The 22,785-nt window shown below is 45.1% G+C and overlaps 2 protein-coding genes across 11 annotated transcripts; both read left to right on the top strand.

Moving 5' to 3' along the window:
• The first annotated feature begins 476 nt into the window (after nt 1–476).
• Plp (Pericentrin-like protein) lies at nt 477–22,715 on the top strand. 10 transcript variants are annotated; one of them, XM_032434806.2, is made up of 15 exons: nt 477–1,002; nt 3,858–5,927; nt 5,985–6,863; nt 6,929–7,069; nt 7,296–7,532; nt 13,447–13,572; nt 13,640–14,815; nt 14,974–15,141; nt 15,987–16,010; nt 16,101–16,778; nt 18,219–18,911; nt 18,967–21,167; nt 21,228–21,338; nt 21,432–21,511; nt 21,735–21,874. In XM_032434806.2, the coding sequence occupies exons 1-14, from the start codon at nt 976–978 to the stop codon at nt 21,499–21,501; spliced, it is 8,601 nt and encodes a 2,866-aa protein (XP_032290697.1). In that variant the 5' UTR covers nt 477–975; the 3' UTR covers nt 21,502–21,511; nt 21,735–21,874. The 10 variants fall into 10 exon arrangements, with proteins under 10 accessions (XP_032290697.1, XP_032290694.1, XP_032290696.1 ...); XM_032434803.2 differs by lacking the exon at nt 21,432–21,511 and having other exon boundaries at nt 480–1,002; nt 21,735–22,715; XM_032434804.1 differs by lacking the exons at nt 477–1,002; nt 21,432–21,511 and adding an exon at nt 2,423–2,452 and having other exon boundaries at nt 21,735–22,715.
• Nucleotides 9,527–11,877, top strand: Or71a (Odorant receptor 71a). Its single transcript, XM_015176320.3, has 3 exons — nt 9,527–11,314; nt 11,374–11,640; nt 11,697–11,877. The coding sequence occupies exons 1-3, from the start codon at nt 10,472–10,474 to the stop codon at nt 11,751–11,753; spliced, it is 1,167 nt and encodes a 388-aa protein (XP_015031806.2). The 5' UTR covers nt 9,527–10,471; the 3' UTR covers nt 11,754–11,877.
• Nucleotides 22,716–22,785: the final 70 nt, after the last annotated feature.

Below are 22,785 nucleotides of genomic sequence, written 5' to 3'. Positions count from 1 at the left end.
AATCTTTCAATACGGGTTAAATAAGATCGATCGGATGGAAACTAACCACCCTAAACATATTCCACCAATTTTTCACTCATGTTAGTGAAATTTTCTACCAGAGTTACCAGAGTTCTATATTTAAACTTGAAGCTACTATTGTACATATCTGACATGTATCGTGTGTCTCTGTTGGGGGCGAGTCTTATTTAATATATGTATACACCGATTCTAGATTTGTTTATCTGTGCTGCATTCAATGGCCTGTCTGCGAGTAAATAGTATGTGGGCAGAGATGCATGCACATCTGTTCGTGAGTGTGTGTGTGTGTGTATTTGAATATAGAAGACGTCTTGGTTGTTGTGCTTGAGTGAGCATTATTTTGGCTTCGCCTCTCTTTTGATATTTTCCAACGAGCAAAGGCCGATGGCTGGCTCTCTTAATGCCAGGCAGATCGATTCAGTTGCATTGGATTGTTGGGCTGTTACGTGCAACTGTTTCGATCGATCAGTTGCACTTTCACTTGGTGCACTTTCGGGTTCTGGAGTGCACATTTCAGAGGAGCCGGAAAAGCCACGCGATGAGGATCTAACGTTTCGCGTACCCAGTTTTCTTTTTGTCTGTGTTTTTAGTTTATAGAAAAGTCAGTGCTGTTCGAATTTTACGTAAATCTTTCTCCTACATAACCTCTGTTCGTGTGTGTGTGTGTGTGTTTAAACTGAACCAAATAAAACAGAAATAGACCGCAGCACGCTTTCAAAGCAAATTCAAATCAAGCAAGAACAAGAACAGCAGCAGCCGCAACCAGTAAACGGATCTATACAAAATTGTAGAAAAATAAATATGCATAATTGACAATCGCAAATGTTTACTCGAGCATTTTTGGCGGCCAAGTGTGAGCCAATTGTGTGGACATTGATAATGAATTTGGTTCAAATCCGAACCGATCCGAGCAAGTGAATCATTTGTGGTCCGCCTGAGACAGACAGCGACATCATGAATCTATACACAATTTACGATTGGGTATGTAGCTAAAAAATGTTGCTAAGATGTTATCAAGCCCGAAATGTGCACTTAAAATGTAACTTAAAATACTAATTTGCATAATAAAACATGTATATGTATATAAATATCATCACATTTGAATTGAACCAAGGCTTGAACCAAAAACACCTGAGCTCACAGATTCAAAATTCAGGTTCAGGAACCAAAAAAAATGCTTTGAACCGTTTGTAGCCCTGGTTTCTAATGTACCGCTTTATCTGCACTTGTGTATATATATATAGATATGACAAAAATTGAATTGAACCAAGGCTTGAACCAACAGATTCACAGATTAAAAATTCAGGTTCACGAACCAAAGCAGAAGACGAGGCAATGCTTTGAACCGTGAACGGAACGAAAAGCGAGTTTTCAGTTAGTAGCCCTGGTTTCTAATGTACCGCTTTATCTGCACTTGTGTATATATAGAAATGACAAAAATTGAATTGAACCAAGACTTGAACCAACAGATTCACAGATTAAAAATTCAGGTTCACGAACCAAAGCAGAAGACAAGGCAATGCTTTGAACCGTGAACGGAACGAAAAGCGAGTTTTCAGTTAGTAGCCCTGGTTTCTAATGTACCGCTTTATCTGCACTTGTGTATATATATAGATATGACAAAAATTGAATTGAACCAAGGCTTGAACCAACAGATTCACAGATTAAAAATTCAGGTTCACGAACCAAAGCTGAGGACGAGGCAATGCTTTGAACCGTTAACGGAACGAAAAGCGAGTTTTCAGTTTGTAGCTCTGGTTCTTTATCTGCACGTGCTTCCAACAAACGAAAGCTAAATGTGTCTTTGACCTTTCACTCAATAAGCGAAACAAGCCAAGGGCTCGAATCGCCCAAATCAAATAAACATTCAAATTTAGCGCCTTATCAACTGAGCGCCATCAGGCAGGCAGCATGTTTCGATGGCGCTCTCGTTCCCATTGGCCGCCAACATGTTGCCCACAGAAGCGTTTGCGTTCCACATTTTGTTTATAAATAAGAAATGGGAGCGCATTCGGTGCACGGAACCGCTTCGAACCGTTGCAAATTTTATACGTTAGGCGCGCTCGCTCGCTCGCTTTTCTCTAGCTGTCTCTCTGCTGGTTGCTTGTGATTTCTTTGGATTGACTGCCTCTGACAGAGTGCTGCCTGATTTGTGAATTGGGAATCGAGCGACGCCTCCGCCGTCAGCCGTGCTGAGCGTGGTATTTTATTTATAAAAGAGCTTGCATTGCAGGCGGTCGTCGGTAGCTCGCCTCACAACGCTAGATAAAAGGCGCGAGCGTGTGTGTGAAGTTGTAAAAAAAATAAAAAGAAAACAAAATGAATAATTGCATCTATAAAAAAAGTACAAAGTGACAACAAAGTTCATTTACGCGGGTCTTCAACTTGAATACTGCGCCCAAAAGCGACCTTAACCATGAGCAAAATACATGTGAGTAATTGACTCCCACCATAGGATTTAGCTTAGTCTAGGGGCCGAGTTAGTAGCCACAGTTGGGGCTTGGTTTAGGCCAAAGGATTAGCTGACAGAATCCTGTTAATATTCGATACATTTTTGTTGTACGTAAATCAGAACCCATCAATGGGCCCCCGTTTACAGGGAGTGGCAATAGGTTATTATTATTCTACGTCCCGAATGTGTGTCACACCCCAAACAAATGCAGAGACTACCGCAATCAAAACCATGCGGCGGCAGTAGCTGGAGAACTTACGATTTCGCGAGACACGCACATGGAAGCAAACGTTTTATCGGGAGCCAATGTAACCATGGCGATGGCGAAAACTGTTATCCCGATACTGTCAAAGGACCCAAATCAATTTGCGCGGCCCGACAAGTTCAAGGACGTTCAACAGGAATTTGCGCCGTCTGCGACTCGCATAAGTCAAGTCGTTTGTGCGCGTCTTGCCCCAGTTTGTTGCATTTGCTGCAGATTGACCCACATGCACTTATTTTGTTGTTCTCTAGCGTAGCGCAAACGTTTGCGAAAGCAACGGGCGCATCGATCTCAATTAATGTCGAATATACATAATCTTCTAATTGGATCTCCAGACTCCACAGACTTTGTGGCGAATGCTCCGACAGCTTGATACACATTTACGTGTTACCTCGCCCAGCTTGATATCAAGTGGACAACGTTTTAATTAGTGGCCATGCTCGTAATATACTTATAAATAAACGAACCATCTGCAACTTTAATAAGTTGCAGGCGGTGATCTGTGCGTTTATTACAAAATTTGAGAATGCCTCCGATATTCTAATTATAAAAGGGCGGCCGGTAGCTGGCCTAACCTAATGCCACAGCTGCAATCCATCAAATAGCGCCTGAGTCAGCTGCCGCAGCGTGGGCCACACCAGATGCCACGGCATCGCACGGCCCGCCAATATACACTTGAGTTTAGTGTCAGATGCGGGTCAATTGGCTGGAAATGCCTGCCAGCGATTGGCACGCAAATGTTGCCCAATCGATGCCGATCTCTGAACACACAGATCGTTGATGTTAGGCACAAATCTTTAAATGTCGCTTCTTAACGTGGCGTAACCCCATAATCCTGACAATGCGTGCGCCGCTGTTGTGACAACATTGTCGCGCTGTTGGCGTTGAAAATGGGGTGACATCATTACGAAAATGAAATCCGAAATGATTTTATTATGGCGTCAGACCAAAAGTGTCACTGCCAAGTCGGCCAAGCAGAAATCTGTGCAAGATGCACAATAAATATACCAATCGTATACGTATACGGACCAACTATTAAAGTATGTCACAGTGTAAAATGTATCTTTGGTGCAGCATTCAGTACTCGTTATTAAAAGAGAGTATTACATCGTTTCATTTCAGATCACATCATTGCTCCGCACGGGCAGTGGCAGCGCGTTCTACAAGGCCGTCGAGGCGCCGGAGGAGCCAGTCGCCAGTCCAAAGTCATCGTCCGCTGCTGGACAGCAGCAACATAGCCAGGCGGCAGCCAGCTGCAACTATATCGTGCAGAATGTAGATGTTGAGTTTATACCCACATTGAATTTTGTGTTTCAAGCATCGGAGGTCTACAGTAAATCAGCAGACAGAGAGCACGAGCGACAGCAACATGTTGCCGAGAGAGCTGCAACAGCATGCGATAATATTGACAGTTCAGGCGCCAACTCTGATGGTGATAACGCATCGACGGACACATATATAATCTCCAGAAGTAGCTTTGCTGCTGTCACCAGCTCGAGCAGCACTCCGTACGCGGTCACATCGACAGACACTGCCGAGCTATTAAGGCAGCAGAACAATCTGAGTCTCACCGAGAACGACAACACGATCTCCTCGTTCAGCATCGAGCCGCCCACAAGCTCCATTACCATTGAGATGGCCGAGCCACAGCAACACACAGCGGCAACAACAAGTGAGGCGACAAGCAGCGGTCATGTGGCGCCAAGGATCGCCACAGTGACCACAACAACAACAACAACCTCAAGCAGCAGCATAGAAGAGGACATTGAGGAAGCGATTGAGATAAGTGAGGTGGAGGAGCAACTGCACACGAACCTAGATTCGCTGTCCGGGGCAGCTGTTTTTGCTCCTGGTACAACTAAAGACGAGGACCCGCAATTAGAACAAAGTGCCAAAATCGCAAGCGACGCAGAAGCTGCCAAGTTTCGCATTGATGATGCTCAACTGTCTGGTGGCCAGCTGGCCCAGCATTTTCTGGTGGACGAAGAAGAAAGTGATGAAGATCATGTGGAGCCAAGCAGCCCGAAAGATCAAGCAACCACGACTGACGATGATGATGACTTTGACATTAGCCTTCCGTTGGAACAGCGTAAGCCAGTGCACTCCCGTCACGAGGATGACGTAGATGCGTCGTCCCATGGACCGGATGAAGGGGGGGAGAGTCCCAGCAATCAGAGCACCACAGACGATGTCTCTGACTTTGTAGACGAGCCGCAACAGACAACGGAATCGGCATTGGATGCCAAAAGCTTAGCCGAGCAGGAACATGCCAGTACAATGGCATCGGCCGTGTCGGAGTTTGCCGACCATGAGTCCAAGCTGGCTGAAAGTGAGCTAGAAATAGATGCTGAGGCACCTAGCGAACAGGATCACTCTATGGAGGAAATTGTAGCCACTAATGAGTCTATAGAAATAACCTACGATGCGGAAGAAGCAGCTGCCAGCCACTCGCAGCTGACTGCATCGCCAAAATTGGAAATAGTAACCGATTTAGATGGGCCGAAGACATCAGAATCACATTCTGTGGAACACCTGAATCTGCCACAAATACAAATGCCTCAAATAGTCGAGCACAGATCCGCTAAGGTCCTGGAAACCCTGCATTTGCGACCCGAGCCACTGGATCTGATTACTTCAGATCTCGATGACGACGAGGATGAGGACGAGGAGTGCGAAATGCAACTGTTAAAGCTTCGTTTAATGGCCATGCACCAGCAGACGCTTTCTGATAACGGAGCCAAAGGCTCGCCCACGGAGTCGCCGGCTTTACAGGAGGGTGGCAGCAGCGCTGGGAACGTGGAGCTTAAGCAGATGGAACGTGTGCCGCTGGCAGAGTTCAGCAAAGATGTGCTCGAGGACATTACAGAAGAGAGTGAGCGCTTACTTTCCATTAGCACCATAGCGGAGGAACCCAAATCTCTGTCCCTGGAGGAGTCAAAAACATTGCAGGAGCCCAGGCCTGGCAGCAATACAAGCATGGTGAGCTTGAACATGTTAAAGCAGCTGGAGGCCAAGGTGCAAGATCTGCATTCGCAGCTGGAGACCAAAGACAACTGTCTGGCCTCACTGAATTTGCAACTGGAAGCGGCGCGTCGTGAGTCCAGCGCCGGTCCGGCATCCGCTCGGGACAGCAGCTCGCTGGTAACTAACTCAACGGAGTATCGCACATTCCAAGAGGAGTTTGGTGCGCCGGTAAGAGATTATTCAATAGCCCATTTCCAATAACTACTAATGCCCCCTTCTCTACAGACACTTGACATCTACGTGGAGCTGTCCCGGCGCGATGAAATAATCGCAAAGCTAACGGATTCACTGCAGCACTCTTTAAATGTCCGAAGCCAGCTGCAGTCAGATTCAGAAAGGCTTGGTGAGGAAGTGCAAGCCCTACGCAGGCAGCTGCATGATGCCATCGACACAGTCAAACGGAGTGGTTGGCCTGACCAGCAGGCCAATGCCGGACAGCGCATCTCCGAAATATCCATGGATCTGATCAGCGAAAGCGACGACGATCTGGAACGTAACTTTCTCACCGACCACGAGGATCGTGGATCCCGCAGCTCACGTGAGCGGCAGCTTTCGGTGCCAATCGATGACCTGGGCGTGGAGCCGTTGCCTCCTGAATGGCCGCCAGCTTTCAGCAAGCAAATCGAACAGTTCCAAAAATGTCTGCTGCCCGGCGAGCTGCGCCCATTTCTTTTGGTACAGCGTAAATTTGACGACTATCTAACGCAGCAGTTGGCGCAGTGCCGGGATCAGTGCGCGCAAGAACTCAAGATCAGCCGTGATCAGTGGGAGAACGAGAAATTGGCAAGCGAGCAGGCCCAGCATGTGGCACACACTAAACAAATGGAGGAACTGCGCAAATACTTTGAGGGCCGCTGTGCCGACCTAGAGAAACAGTTTTCCGACGATGTATTCTCGCATAAGTCCCAGCATCTGGCCGGCGACAGCTCCTCCGAGTGCTCGGAAGTAGAGCAGCTGCCCGAGGAAGCCGCCTCCAAGGAGCCGTCTCCGCGCAAGCGTAAACGCGCCGAGCTACTGCTCAGTCCCAGCCATCGCCAAATAACGCCCAGTGGACTGGATTCCCTGGGCGAAACAGCGCCCACTTTAAAGGAAACTAAAGACAATGTGAGTTAAACATGCAGTTAGCTTTTTGGATCCAAAAATGAAATTGTAATTAAATTTATTTTCAGATATCGCAGGAAATTGCAGACCTCAAAATATTCTATCAAACCCACATACATGAGCTGAAGCGCTCCCACGCCGACCAGCTGCGCAAACTGACGGAGCGTCTGAGATTCTACGAGCGTCGTCAAGCAGATGATGACTACTTGGTAAGTTTTCACTTAAATTGCTGCATGCTTCTGTCTTTGTATGAAACTAACACAAAGCTTCAAATGTGATTAACTTTTTGAGTCTCATATATATGGGATTACCTGCGTCCGTCAATTGACCAGCTGCTAACTGCATGTTCTTTCTTGTTTCTTTACTTTTATAACCCAATAAACAACATAACCAAACTGTCACTACCTGGCACGGCCACAACTAACCTGCACACAGCCAACCCACAATTCACCGCCTACCTGCCAAAAAGCCAGCCAAGATAAATTGGATGTGGGGCCAACGCTTGCCCAAAATCCAAACAGTTCGCTGATCATTATCGACGAGGATGAGTTGAACCTGAATAACGAATCGCAGGTAATACAGCGCATCATCGAGGAGTACGAACGACGGCTGCAGGAGCAACTGGCGCTGGCACGCCAGGACATTGCCACCGAGCTGGAACAGCAGATACAGGTGAGGTGTGGAGCGTGGAGCGTGGAGCGCACATGCATGTGGTTGGCTCTTCATCGCTGCTCTTTGACAACTTTAATACTTTGCCTCACTTCCGTGCATGTTCTGCATGCTGTGTGTGATTCACCAAGCTGCGTCTGTAATTCTCGTAACCAAAATTATTTCTGTCCACTCGTTCAATGAAATTTCACGCACCGCGCGAAAATCGTGCAAAATTTTGTCAGGTCGCCAAAAACAAAAAAAAACAGCAGCGAAACGCAATTAATTTTCCTGTGCGGAGTTCTTCAGCTGTACGTGTGGCCACACAAATGGCACACAGATACTAAAGTTAGGCAAAGATCATTTCAGTTAGCTGACACGAGGTGATCATTAAACAACAACAAATTCTTCGCTTTCGCTTTTCTTGCAACTGATTCGTAATTGAAATAAATCTGTTCTTGGAGCAGCTATTTTAAGGCCAATGTCAACGATCCCAGTCGAATGTGTGGACGTGTGTCAACCCTTACCCGACTCCGCTTCCAGCCAGAATGTTCTGAAGCGGATTTATGGCGACAAGTGAGATAATTTCTGTATAACTTAATGGAACATTCGCAAGAGTTTGTCATCGTAACAGTAGAATCTTAACAAGAGTTTCAAGCAGGGTCTCATCTGTGTAGGGGCAAAATTGAGGACAACTAAATGTGTGTCACAAATATGTTCTAACAAAAAAATATATTTTTATTTACATTGTGCACATGCATATAGATACATACGCATGTATGTGTGGTATTTGTTTGTTTGCCAACAAAATTTAGCAGAGATTTTTCAGTTCGTTTATTTGCTTGTAGGATGCATGCATATGTATGCATGCGTGTATCCATGTGTGTATACGCCAATTTATCGTACAAACTAAACATGTGCTTCGCGTTGAAATACTCATAAACAAGCGTCTGGCTATGCAAGCACTTCACATAAACGAAAGATTGTCCCAGCCTAATAAAGCCCGGCCGGAAGTGTGAAGGGTAGTCCGGCTTAGAATTAATTAACTCCGCCGAATTATTGGTGCATACATATGTATATTTAGAAGTGTCGACAAACGAGTGAAATTACATGCATGCGTATGCACATACGCATTAATATACACATACATATACTTACATGTGGATGTAAGTGCAAGAACAGTGCGCAGCTCACTGTCCAAAATTAACGAACATAAATTTAAATTAATCTCAACACGCATACAAGCACACCAGTGCGGGCAAGCAGTGCAGCGCGCACTGCTTTGCCCACACTAAGCAAATGCTCTCGCTCTCTCTTCCGCTCTTGTTCGACCGTGCCGATCTTTATTAAATGGCCTGTTTGCTTGCATCGCCTGCTCAGTCTTTTCCGTTACTTCAAGGCGTACGTATGTTAAATCACGTTGTGTGTACGAGTTGCCGAATTATAGATACAAATGTATATGTAAATACGCGAACAGAAGTGGACATAAATATACATATGCATATATATATAAATAAATGTGTGCATAAGTGAATTAGCATAAAAACATGTGTGATTATAATATCTTCATATAAAGTGAATAACTTAATACAATAAACAATAAATCAACAAAAGCACAATACATACACAGACATATCTGTGTACATAGATACAATTGAAAATTGAATTATTATGCTGCTCAAGTTCTATGACCATAACTGTGTGCGTGTGCGTGTAGTCTTCAAATAAATATACATATGCATACATACATACATACATATGTGTGTATGAACAGTGAAACGTTCATTGATTAAATCAAATTTGTGAGTGAATTCGCGAGAACTAACTACAATTCAAATCTAACGGTTTTATGGTTAGCGTATTTCAAAAAAAGTAGCATACATACATGCATATAAAGGGGATTTTTGGATTTGAAAGAGCTACTAAGAAAGTAAGAGCATATAAATTATTATAATTAAAGTTACAAATTATAAAAATTATTTAAAAAAATTATTTATCTATAAACAAAAAAAATATTGTCTTAAATTTTGCAAGAACGCAGACGGGCTTGCTGCGATTTATCTATTTAGATTTAAAAATGTGGAAGTGTTTTCGCTTCCGTGTAGCCAACATAAATTGTATAATGGCTATGCATGAATATATATTTTAGGTTTTGGGTCTCTTGGCTTGCATAAAGTTGCGATCTTACAGACAGATCGACAGACAGCAAGCCAAACATTGAACAAAACCAATATACTGTTTCTAACTTTTGGGAACAGAGTGTAAAAATACACATAAATATACAGCACGAATGAGTACAAATGTATAATGCATATTCCGATCGAACCCAAAGTTCTCTGTAAGAGCCCCAGGCAGATCGACAGACAGCAAGCTAAACATTGAACAAAACCAATATACTCTTTCTAACTTTGGGGAACAGAGTGTAAAAATACATCAAAATACAGCCCAAACCAAAAATTGTGTACGAAAATGTGTAGAATGTATATTCTGATCGATCCCAAAGTTCTCAGTAAGAGACCCACCCAATCACAATAATCCGTGAGGCATACAGTAAACACTTTTGGCTTTTGACGTGCTCCAAAACTAGGAAAAGTCGTTGCCCTTTTCCAAAACCATAAACACTATTCCTCTGTCAGGCAGTCGCAGCATGTGATGTTATTTTTGGTTAAGGCGCAAAAATTTGGTTTTCAGTTGGTGCCTATTTTGGAAAGTTGTTCTATTTATAATGCGACACTCGGCTCGGAGTAGAGTACACATTCTGCATGTGCATTCGAATCTCTTGAACGGTGTGCACTCACCATTTGATACCGATATCGATTTTCTCATTAACTAAATTTTCTAATTGATTTTTAATTGAATGGCTGACACGCCCACAAAATGAAGCAATTGGCAAGCCAATTAGCAGCAGGCGCTGTCTATATAAGCCCATTTTTCCGGACCCTCAATCCAAGTATACTAGAGCCATGAGTTCGGACAACATAAAGGCTTCGCGGATTTTGGTGCGCATTCTTGGGTTTTGCGGGCTGTGGCCCAGCCATGGCTCATCCCGATCCACGAAATGGATCCCCGGCTGCAAACGCTTTCAGCCACTTGCGATTCATTTCATTGTGACCTTTACCTTCACGGCCATGATGTGGATCGAGGCTTTGGGAAGCGACGACTTCGAGCACTGCACCGATGTGCTTTTCATCACGCTGACGATGACTGGGCTGGTGGCTAAGATTTTCAATAACTGGCGTCATGCTCACATTGCCCGCGAGCTGCTTCAGGAATGGAGCGCTAGCCGGCAGTTTGAGGTTCGAGCTGGGCAGGAGCGCGATATGTGGGAGCGTGAACAGCGCAGGTTCTCCAGAGTCGTCCTCTTGTACAGCTTCTGCAGCCTGGGCGTGGTTCCTTGCATCTTCATATCGTCGGCGGTCAACTATCCGAATGAGCTGCCGTTTTGGGTGTGGGTGCCCTTTGATTGGCAGCAACCGACCAAGTTTTGGTACCTATTCGCCTATGAACTTTTCGCTGTGCCATTTACGTGTCTCTGCAACATAACAATGGATATGCTCAACTGTTACCTTATGCTGTATATCTCGCTATGCCTCCAATTGCTGGGAATGCGCATGGCTGCACTGACTCCAGCAGGGCAGGGCAACTCTGAGCGGCAGCTGTTCGCACAGCTCGTGGAGGTGATTAGGCTTCACAGACGCGTCAAGAGCCACGCCAAGAAGATCCAAATCTTCATTTCGAAGAGCACGCTCATTCAGATCTTGCTCAGTGCCATAATACTGTGTCTCTCCATCTACCGCTTGCAGATGGTAAGTGCGCAGGCTATGTGGTCAAGTGTCTATCACTCAATCTGTTCGTTCCTTGCCAGCTTAATGTGCTGCAGGCTCCGGGCATGTTCGCAGCTATGACACAGTATTTATTCGCAATGACCATGCAAATCTTTCTGCCCAGCGTTTATGGCAACGAAATTACCCACAATGCAGATCAGTTGCCCAACGCGCTCTACAGTTGCCAGTGGCCGGACATGTCGAAACGTATGCGTCGTCTAATACTCTGTTTTTTTATCTACTTGAATCATCCGGTTGCCCTTAAAGCCGGCGGCTTTTTTGAAGTGGGCCTCCCACTTTTCACCAAGGTACCGATTACTTGCAGTTAGACTTTGTTTTACCTTTTAATGCTACTTTATTACAGACCATGAACCAAGCGTATAGCCTTTTGGCCTTGCTTCTCAACGTCAACAGCAAATAAAAGACGTTCGTTGTGAACGAGTCTTTTAGTTTGCAAATATATCACAAATTTAAACGAATTTATATGCACATATGAATAGTTTTGTAGTTTCAATTCAAAATAAATGTACATGGCGTTGCTTTGATTTTGCAGGCATAAAATTAAGATGCTCAGGCAATACGCTCTGTTATAGAAAATATTGCATAAAGTTGAGGAATATATTACACAAATCTCGCTCCGAGAAAGGCAAAATGAAAACCTATTCTGAAACTCGATAAATTTGATCTGCTTGCGTAATAAAAGGATCTACTTAAAGCATCCTGATTTCATAGCCTCAGAGATATAAGTGGAATATTGACAGACAAGACTAGATCGGCACAGTTATTGATGCTGATGCGTGTTACAAACATTTCCCATAAAATAATCCCAGTTCTTTTATACCTAATTTAAATTTATCCAAGTTCTCCAAGGCATATTAATGGAATATGCATTTTCTCACATTAGTCGGAACAATCAAATTTCCTATGTTGGTTTTTCGGATCTCATGTGTTGAGCAGTTTTATTTTGTTTTTGCATAAAAACGAAATGGATTATAAACACGAATTTATGACGTATGCACTTTTGCACACATGTTGTTTTTATTTCTATTTATTATTTCAGTCAAGTTATGCAACCAACTAAAAATACTTATTTCTGCTATGCAATTTTTGCATGCGGTTGCATGTAAATTTTTAAAATGGGACGTAAATAAAAATGTTTGTTTTTCCTTAACATATTTTTCTTTTGTTAAAATATCAGGTGCAACTTTGGGACGCTTTTTTCTCTCTCTCTCCATCTCTCATTTTCACTTTCACTGTCTCCCTCTCTCTCTTTCTCTATTTATCTCTCTCTCTCTCTCTATCTTTCATACTGTTTTCTGCGTGTTTTTGTTTATAAAATGATGTTCGTATGTACCTAAAGGGTATCTTCTAGTCTTGCATTCCCTATTCATTTCTATATTTTCAATGTGCCATTTTTCGCAGCAAACCACATGAGAAAAGTAGGTATGAGAGGAAACCAAAGTAAATAAATAAGTTAATCAGAGAGCTGGAAAATATTAATCAGCTGAGAGCACGACCCCAGTGCCAGAGATAAGGAAGGCATTAAGAACTGCAAATGTTCGATCTACTTGAAATTACATTTATTTGAATTTAATTCAGTTTTTCGTTTTAATTTAAAAACATTTGCCACCACTTGATGCAGCTGCCACTGCTGCTGCTCTTCAACTTGCCCTTTCCCTTTCCAAGATTGTGGCATGTTTATTGAGATTTATGTTGCACCCTCCCACTCCTACAGATGAACCATTCTCGGGGCAACGTCGCGACTTGTCGATGATGATAAACAAAAACGCGGCGGACACCCACTCGACTTTCCCTCCTTGTCTGACCAAAAATTGAGAATGTGTAGCGTAAACGTTTAACACCATTTCTCTGCCATGAACATGAAAATGTTTTGCTTTGATATGACTATAAACAATAAATATTTATGTCCTGTTGCGATGAAATGCAGCTTTTCGAAGAACTGCCTGTCCAACGCTCCATTGATCTGGTCTTATATGTGTCCAATATGCGAGCAACTGGTGCACCAGACTTTCACAGACTCTGAATCTTATGGTTTTTGTTTATATACAAGCTTGTTTTCATTATTAATGTCCATGTCTAAATTGATTTTGCAGAGTTTGTTGTCGGAGAGCGCAGTCGACGACCAACATTGGCCCAAGGAGCTTATACTGTTACGAGAGAAGTTTACGGCCAAGAGTCAATTGGAGATAACCCAGTTGAATATAAAACATGCCGAAGAGGTGAGTTCTTTAAATCTAGAGATATGAATATAGTCCTCTATTAAAGCGCTCATCAATCAATCGACAGATGTCTCGCATGAAATTGGAATATGAGAAACAGCTCAACCGCAAGAACAAGCGGCATCTGACGTTCGATTCGGGACGGGACTTGGAGCTCATTATTAACGAGCGCGATGGATTGCGGCAATTATCGAAGAGCTTCCGCAGCGTGCTCAGTCGCTTGGCCAAATGTGTGGCCAATTGCGAGGGCGATCTCAATGCGACGCTCTCCGAGGAAATGCAGCGCATCCTAACCCAGAGTCGCAGCCAGGAAGGGGGCGAGGATCTAGAGCACACGCTGAGTAGCTCCTTGCTACAGGGTTCGTTTAACAACACAAAACACCTGCGCCTGGTGCCCGATGTGCACAGTCTATTGGAGGTGGTTGAGGATCCCAGTCTAGTGCAGTTCATCGACAGCAAAAATAGCGATGATCAAAACGATTACTTTGATCTGGGTGATTGCCTAGAGCGCCTGAAATCGGAGGCCGCCTACTTGCTGCAGCTGTCCGAGGATCTGGACAGGCAGCGCGCCAACGAATCTATGGAGCGACAGGATGAGCCTGAGAAACAGGAACACGAATTGTGCTGCGAAGCCGAGGACGGTCTAAAAACAACAGCGCCAGTGCCACCAACTCAGCAGCAGCTGCTGCACGAGCTACTGCGCACCAGCTCGCTGAATGATCAGCATCTGGGCGTGGCACATCAGCGCAAGAGCAGCAATGGCGCGCAGATGATTAAGCCGCTCAGCTCGCTGCCGCTTGATCTGCAGCAAAATGCGGGCAACGCCTCCGAGCTCAGTTTTCAGCTAGTGGAGCTTAAAAATCGCCTGGTTAAATCGGAAACAGATCGACAGAATCTTCAGCAGCAGCTAACGCATACTATAGATCGTAATGCGGAGTTGGGTCAGGAGCTGCAGGCGCTGCGCGATCAGCTGTCGCAGTTGAACTCGTTGAACCATACCGATTATGCCGAGGGCTACGGCCTGGGCGACATGAAGAGCCCGCAAGCGCTGGATCAATCGTCGGCCAGCTTTGTGCAACTCCAGGAGAGGGCACGTCATCTGCTGACCTCGCCCACGCAACAGCAGACACAGGAGCAGGGTAATGCAACAGTTCTATTGCTCCAGATGATAGAGGACTTTTGCCGCGAGGGCGATAAGGTGGTCGAATTTGGCAAGAAGGACCGCGAGGATCTGCAGTCACAGGTGAGTTACACTGTAGACAGTTGTCGTAATTACCGATCCCTGTCATGTTGTTGAGTGCCTAACGCATGATCAGTAGATTAGCCGTTGAGCGCGTCTAGTTTTAAGCTAAGTACAAGCATAGGTTATTACCTCCCATCCATGCTAAACCATCACAACAGATCGATACCGCCGACAAACAGCTAAAGGCCACGCGGCAGTTCCTGGAAGAGCAGGCCGCCGAGCGCGAACAGGAGCGCGATGAGTTTCAGCGCGAGATTGAGCACTTAAAATTGCAGCTGCGCGACAAGGAAAAAGAGCGCAGCTCTTTTGCCAATGCCTCTGAGGAGGTGAGTGCCCTTCTGTCAAGGGTCTTTCAGTCATATATTACTTATGATATACTACTTATGATTTGGGATTGGTTAAATGTTTTTTTTTCGTTTCGTTTGGTTTGCTATGGATTTGTTCTATTTCTTCTACTGGACTATTTTGCTGATACTATTTGTAATTTATAATGTGATTTTGATTTCAATATTGGCATAGGTCAAAAGGTCTTGTGAATAGTTTAAGTTTCCTTTTCCTTCCTTGCACCGATACCTAAATCAAATTACACGCTTACTATTTACAAACTGATATCAAAAGTGCACAAAATATTACACAAATTGGCTAAATCTCACTTTTCTGAAGTATTTGATAAAACTTTAAAGCAAACAATTGATTGACTGCTCAAAAATTAAAAAAAAAGCACCTGTTGTGCGTTTTTCAAAGTATAATCCAATCGGAGGCCTAATGTACCCCCTCTGGTGAACATTCCATCTGCTTTTTTATATCGAAGTCAAGGGCAGCATGATTTTCTGATATATACACACACACACACACTAAATGTATCTTTCGTAAGCATGTGCCGATGTATTTATAGATACAACAGCAGAAAGCAATCATTTGGTAGCGCGGGAGTCACTTAATTTTCTTCCGTTTGCAAAATGTTTTACACACACAATATATTTTTTTTTGATATGCACTAACAATAAATGTTAATATTTATTATTCCAATTCCAAACGTACAACCTTGCATGCTCACACAGTAATAACAATAACAATAATAATAATAACAACAATCTAATCTATTTCCAATATACCTAAAAAAAAAAAACCTAACTGCACCTGAAATTGATATGCACCACAAACATTTAAGTTGAGGGTAGTGAAGGAGAAGCATGTAAGTTGCCACGCCCAGACCCATGCACTTGATTAGCTTATAGGAAAACAAAACACTGTTCCCATAATTATGGAATATTCCTCCCAACAGTATGCTCAGCTGGAGACGCAATTGCGCGAGATGAGCCAACAGTTGGGCGAGTCGAATGCCAAGGGAGACAAATTGGAAGTGGAACTGAAGGCGTCCATTGATAAGATCTTTGTGCTGCGCGAGATTATCTCTGAGCTGGAGACACAGGTGCAGACCAAGGCGCTCAACGAGCAGGTTCTAGACGAGAAGGCTAAGCAGCTGGAGGACTATGTCAAAGTACAAATGTGCTCCAATGATGCACTGCAACAGGAAGTGCACAGCCTGAAGACAGACATAGGCGAGGGCTATCAGACGCGCATCCGCCAACTGGAAGAAAAACTGCAACAGGGACTGCCCTCTGCCGAACAAAGCATGGTGCTCAATCAGGTGACGGAGCAGCTGCTTTTTATTGAAACAACTTTGGATCAGAAGACCAAAACACTGGAATCGCTGCACAACTCCAACACGACCTCCAACTCGTGCAGCCTCAGCGCCACAGAGGATGTGTCCGTCCACGGTGGCAACAAGCCGTCATCGGCTGCTCCCACAACCGAAGGCTCACCCAAGCATTCGCTGACAGTGGAGGGGGTGCAGCGCGTGGTCGAGAAACTGGACAGGCATACGCGGGTCGAGGAGGCTGCCATCAAGCGCATACGTGATCTAGAAATGCAAGTCACCCAGATGCGCAGTGGCTGTGTGGTGAGTACAAATCATTCATTCTTTTGTGGTGAAAAAATCAGAATATGGTTGTTGTCTTCACTAAGCGCAATCAATAAGATAAATCTCGCCTCAGTTCCTCGAAATTAGCTTTTTCGTTTATTTGGCAGTGGAATAAGATTCTACCCGGGAGCAAATTGTTCCTAAACCATAAAATCAGAATACTTTGAAAGTCGGTTTAAAGAGGCACCACAGTTTGCGATGCACTGTGCTATAACTAGATGGTTTCCTCACTGTGCCATAATCGCACAGTTTCTGATTGATTGTGCTATAAAGTTTTGAGGGAAATTGTGAAAAGATCAGAGTCTAAATTTGTAAATTTGAATTCTGCAGTTGTTCGGCATCGTTCGCTGTTTTGCCTCGTTCAGTTGCCTGTCGAGTGTCTCCCGCGTCGCTTGGGTTTTATTTGTCGGGTTTCATTTAAAATGGTTGATAAATCATAAGTTAATTAAATTTGCTTAATAAATATTAATAAAAGTGGCAAAGTGTCATGTTGTTGCGCTCAAAATATGCGCCCAACTTCAGCATGGTTCCAATTCGAGTGAGTTATACAAATTTGAATACACAGTCTCGTTTTTATAGAAGCGTTGACAAGTGGCACACAATTGAAACTGAATTGGTATGCGTAGCATTTGTTAATAAACATATGCATACATAAACAAATTTGTATACATAATTCTGCTTGCACATAGTATACATAAATGAATTATAATAGCAAGGCTAGAAAAGTACACAAGCAAAAATCGTACTTGCAGTACATACTATTCTGTATTCTGTATATATATATATATTGTCCTATGTTTAACGTTATTTAGGGCATCATTATGTGAGAAAAAGTTGCTTAGAAAATGGCACAAGCTCTGTCAAAAATAGGCGCACCCGTCATTCCCTGTCAGCTTCATTCATTTACCCGGTTTGTGCTACATTTCCCATCAGCTAAAAGCCTACATATTTTTTTCTAAATAAATCACGAGAGGCCTCTCAGTCTCACCTGGTTCGATCTGTAATTTAACGCCCGGGTTAGGCACACGCACTTTGTTTACAATGTGCACCATGCCACAAGAAGCTAGTTGAAAGGCAAAGACTCGAGACTACAGGACAGGGACTGTTTGAATACATTTCTTTGTTACGGCAACCTGGGTAAGCGGGAAAGCGGGGGCAGAGTGCAAAGCATGCCCGCATCAGCACACTAAAAGCCGCTTGGAATAATACAGACACAAACACAGGCATGTGGTGAAGATACAAGTGCGAGTCTCATCTGTGCTGCATCATTTGAATGCTTTCAATTTATCTTAATTGAAGTTTGTAAGGGATGGAGAAGGGGGTGGCCGTGGCAGGGTGGGGACAGATGCGTGCGGCCGTTGACTGTTAAACGATGTTGCATTGAAAAATTGACCATAACATTTGCATTTGGATTTGCAGGAATTGCAGCATGAGCGGGACTCATTGCAGGGTCGCATCGATGAGCAGACACATCGCATTTCGACGCTACAGAAGCGCCTGGAAGAGCAGCGCCAGCGTGCCGAGCAACTACATCGAGCAGGCACCTCCGATCTCAACACCCGTGTTCACGAGCTTCAGAGCGAGGTGCGCAATCTTGGCGAGCAGCTGTCGGCGCGCGATAAACAAATGGCCACCATGCAGCAGCAGCTGCAGCGTAGCAAAGATGAAATAGTTCGCCTTGAGGCAGAGCTCGGTACACGCACTCAGCCGGACCGCAGTCTCGTCGAACGCCTGGAGGCGGATGTGCTGCAGAAGAGCAAAGAGCTGCAAAACCTCAAAGAGACGATGCGCACTGAGATGGTTAATCGCCTAGCGCTGCCCGATCTGATGGAAACTATGCTGGCTGATAAGAACGACGAGATTGACCATTTGCAGGCGCAATTGGAGGCAAAGGAGCGCGAGCTGCAGGCGGCCAAGGATGTCAGCCAGGCTTCCTCGCCGGCTGCCGGCAAGCAAGATGCAAGTGCTAAGCACAGCGCTCGAACTCTTAGCGACATTGGCTCGATTACCGAATTTCCTGAGCCGGATGTCGAACGGCGGGCAGAGAATCGCAGTCTTCATGTGCCACTTCAGCTGCCCGAGGCTGCGGGCGGCTTCCTGCATCAGACAATGGTGAGTGGACAAGGGTTGCTGTGAAGTTATGCGAATAACAATCGATTTCTTGCAGGAAACCTCAAAGGAAGCTGTCGCGAATCTCACGTACAAGCGCACTGATGACTTGAGTGGCTTTGTAATGGCCCATCCTGTCAACACTTTCGAGCACCCACACTACTTTCAGGTGCCCAACGGTCTCGGTGTGACCGCTCAAAACAGCGGAGACCTGACACCGGGCTTGGTGCCTCGACAAATCAATTTCTCGAATTTAACAGAGGACTCCAAGATGAAGACGCCCAGCCTGCTAATGCAGACACCTGAGCTGCCCAAAGCTATAGCGTCGCCGGAACTGCAGCAGCTAAGGCAAAAGCTATCGGCACTGGAAGAGGAGAAGCATCGACAGAAAACCGAACTGGAGACTAATCTTTTACAATTGCAGGAGCAGCTCTCCAAGGAGAAGCAGCAGGTGGAGAGGCAGCAAAAGCTACTTCGAGACCACGAGGAGAGTGAGAAAAAATATAGGTTGCGCGTAGAGTCGCTGGAAGATAAAATTTTAGAGACTGCCGCCCAGGGGGCAGCCGATCGAGAAACGCTGCGAAGAGAGCTGAACTTAGTGAGTGCGGCGCATGCACAGTGCGAGCAACAGCATCGGGATGAGGCAGCGGCCCGAAAGCGAGATGTTGAGACACTTAATGCAGAGATAAAGGCCATGACGGAACGTAATCGAGAGCTGACCGAAACATTGCAGGCCGCACAGCAGCGCAGTGAGGAGCTACAGCAACAGGTGCACGCCCTGGAACGTGATCTGGAGCGACTGAGGAACAGTGAGCAAAGCTCCAAGCAATATTCGGTAGATGAAATCGCACAGCAAGTGGAAAAGGAGCTCAACTACTCGGCGCAGCTCGACTCGAATATACTCAAAGCTATTGAAAGCGAAGAGGAAAACAATTTGGACAAGTTGCACCAAAAAGAAGTCCAGACTGATGCCACTCCTGCCTCCGGAAATGCAAACGGACACGGCACTGACGACGAGAATTACACCGGCGAGCGCGAGCTGCTAAATCAGTTGGAGGCAGTCAGGGCTCAGCTGGCCGTGGAGCGCGAGCAAACTGAGACGCTGAGCAAAGAGCTTCTGGGCGAGAAACAGCATTCGCAAGAAATACAGGAGCAGGATGTGCTGATCATCGAGGCAATGCGTAAGCGCCTGGAAGCCGTACTGGAGGCCGAAGACGAACTACACAAACAATTGGACATGGAGCGCGAGCGGTGCGACAGGCTACAAACACAGCTGACTTCACTGCAGCGGGCCGAAAGTCGGCGCAGTAGCTTGTTATTGAAGTCACCCACCGACTCGCCCCGCAAATCGCCTCGCGCGGATTTCGAGTCTGAGCTGTGCGATAGACTGCGCAGCGAACTAAAGTTGCTGACCGCCCAAAATGAACGGGAGAGGGAGCGCTCAGCGGATGCTCAACGCAGCAGCGAGCGTGAGCGTCAGCGCTATGAAAAGGAGCTCCAGGAACGCGTGGCCTATTGTGAGCGGCTCAAGCAGGAGATGGACAAGCTTGCACGGGACAAGGAATCGGCCGAAATGGAGCTAGAGCACTTCAACGAACGCCTTACATTGCAAGCCAACGAAATTGAGAGTCTGGAAGCGCGTATGGTGACACTACAAGAATCAGAAACACGTCGCGCCAGCACACGAGCTCGACAGCACCAGGAGCAGGCCAAACTGCAGGCAGAGATTCACGAGCTCAAGTCAAAGCTACTGGCTGCCGAGTCCACTAGAGAAAGCCTAGAGCAGAAAATCTCCCAACTGCGCTTCGATGTGGCCCGCTCAGCACAGCGTGAATCCAAGTTGTCAGAGGCCTTGGTTCAGGCCAACGATCGGCTGGCCCACAGCACGGAGGACACAGTGCCGGCACAGTTTCTGCAAAAAATGAAGGAGATCAACATGCTGCTGGCGGAGAACACACAGGAGAATCGACAGATGGCCGAAACAGTGCAGTATCTGGTAGGCGAGCGTATTGCGCTGCAAAAGAAGTGCGAGGAGCTCGGCGGCAATGGTACGGCACATGTCAGTGAGCTTGAGGATCGCTGCCGACAGCTGCTGGGCCGATATCTGCGAGTCGAGAGTCATCGCAAAGCGCTCGTTTATCAGAAGCGTTACCTCAAACTTACGCTGGAGAGCTACCAGGCGAGTGAGCAACTGGCGCTACAAAACATGACCGGTGGCAAGCCGATCCAACCGCGGCTCACCAAAAAGAAACTCTTCAAGTAAGATGCATACCAAATGTGACTCGGTTAACTCCATTATTAATGTGCATTTGCTTTCAGGACTGTCGCACTGGCCATTATCGCCATACAACGCATCAAGTACATTGGCCGCATTTGGCACACCGGCAAACGGATCGTGAGCAAATCCGTGTTCACAATAACGCAGCAAAGGTGAGCAGAATCATGAGATACTGAAGAACTTAACAGAGTTTTGTTGTTATTCTTGATCCTAAGCCATTACTCTCATTGTTTTCTCCCGTGTAGCGCTAAGCTGCCCCTAGTGACAGTCAATATGAGAGTCAAGTTGAGCAAAGGCGATTCCGCCCATAAATAGTTACTCAAAGGTCTGCTCTACCTGCATACAATTTGATAGCACTTCTTTTCACTTAACACCAAAAAATTTTTATAGCATTAGCAACTTGTTGCAACATTTAAAGTATTTAGATTCTTTTCCGCTTTTCCTGTTGATCATAACTTTGTAGAACCTGTTTCCACTCTTATTGGCTCTTTCACTCTGTCGCACTCTTTGCTTTTTACACACACTTACTGATGCCCTTTTCCTTGCAGAGCTGGCCCGTGTCTCAATCTAAATGTGCCGACGTCTCCAAGGCCCGTGGCACATCAGAATTCTAACTTGAACAGCAACTCGCCCACCAGCTCAAACAATATAGGACGTTTGAGTTATGCGCCCGCCTCCCCGTCCCTCGCACCAGCTGTGAACTTCAGCAGCTTGCAGCCCATCGTACTAGCCCACGACTACACCTTGCAGACGCCAGCCCTGCTAAATAATAATAACAATACTAACAACAACAACAACAACAATAACAATGAAAACGCCCTGCCCTCGCTGACTAGTCTGGACTGGCCGACAACAACACAAAAAGCAAAACGCGTGCATTCGCGACATCATTAGTGAATGCAATTGAACAATGGAAGCGTGCTCAAAATATTAGATGGTTAAGAGATCCCGTTCGTAAGACAGCCATTAATGATAGTAGATGTGTATAACTGCGGCCTATATTAGTGTTAATGTTATATTCCTGCTAACTGTACGTTTTAAAATGTTGTCTAGTTATGAACTACTTGTAAGTACCTAGTTAAGAGCCAAAAATCCTCACCAAACCCAACATAATACACGAATGTTAAAGTTAATGCAAGCATGTACCCGCTAATTATAATTTATAATTTTAAACCCCTGTAGATCGGATCCTATCTCAATCCCAGTATTTATATGTGTTAAAACCTTTCGTTTAATTACTTACCTAAGTACCCGCCACTTGAACTACCTTAATTACGTTTAATTTATGGACCTGTGCGACTGTCTTTGATTGTTTTTAAGCTGATTAAAGCTAACTTATGCATATTCTAAAGTATCAGTTTTTTATCATTTGACTTTGTCCGTGTTTGGCAACTAGATACTGAAACATATTTGGAATGTGCCTTAGTTGTGCGTGAGGGGCTAATTTAGCATTTAATGTTAAACTTGTAAGAACATCCATAAGAGAAGTTTCAATAAAAATATGTTAGTTATCTAACTTCAATTGCGAAGATATCTGTATTTCGCTATCGAGGGGCAGCAAAGATTGACTGGGAACAAAGGGCACCTGCAACAGGTTAT

Source organism: Drosophila virilis, chromosome 3 (genome assembly GCF_030788295.1).
Source record: "Drosophila virilis strain 15010-1051.87 chromosome 3, Dvir_AGI_RSII-ME, whole genome shotgun sequence".
Classification (NCBI taxonomy): Eukaryota; Metazoa; Arthropoda; class Insecta; order Diptera; family Drosophilidae; genus Drosophila; species Drosophila virilis.
This window is presented reverse-complemented; position numbering and strand designations above follow the sequence as displayed.

Coding starts and splice junctions, on each gene's coding strand:
- Plp (XM_032434803.2), top strand. CDS start 976: ATGAATCTATACACAATTTACGATTGG. Junction 15,142..15,986: donor TTGCCAATGCCTCTGAGGAG/GTGAGTGCCCTT, acceptor CAAACATTTAAG/TTGAGGGTAGTGAAGGAGAA. Junction 18,912..18,966: donor GCTTCCTGCATCAGACAATG/GTGAGTGGACAA, acceptor GATTTCTTGCAG/GAAACCTCAAAGGAAGCTGT.
- Or71a (XM_015176320.3), top strand. CDS start 10,472: ATGAGTTCGGACAACATAAAGGCTTCGCGGATTTTGGTGCGCATTCTT. Junction 11,315..11,373: donor CCATCTACCGCTTGCAGATG/GTAAGTGCGCAG, acceptor GTTCCTTGCCAG/CTTAATGTGCTGCAGGCTCC. Junction 11,641..11,696: donor GCCTCCCACTTTTCACCAAG/GTACCGATTACT, acceptor ACTTTATTACAG/ACCATGAACCAAGCGTATAG.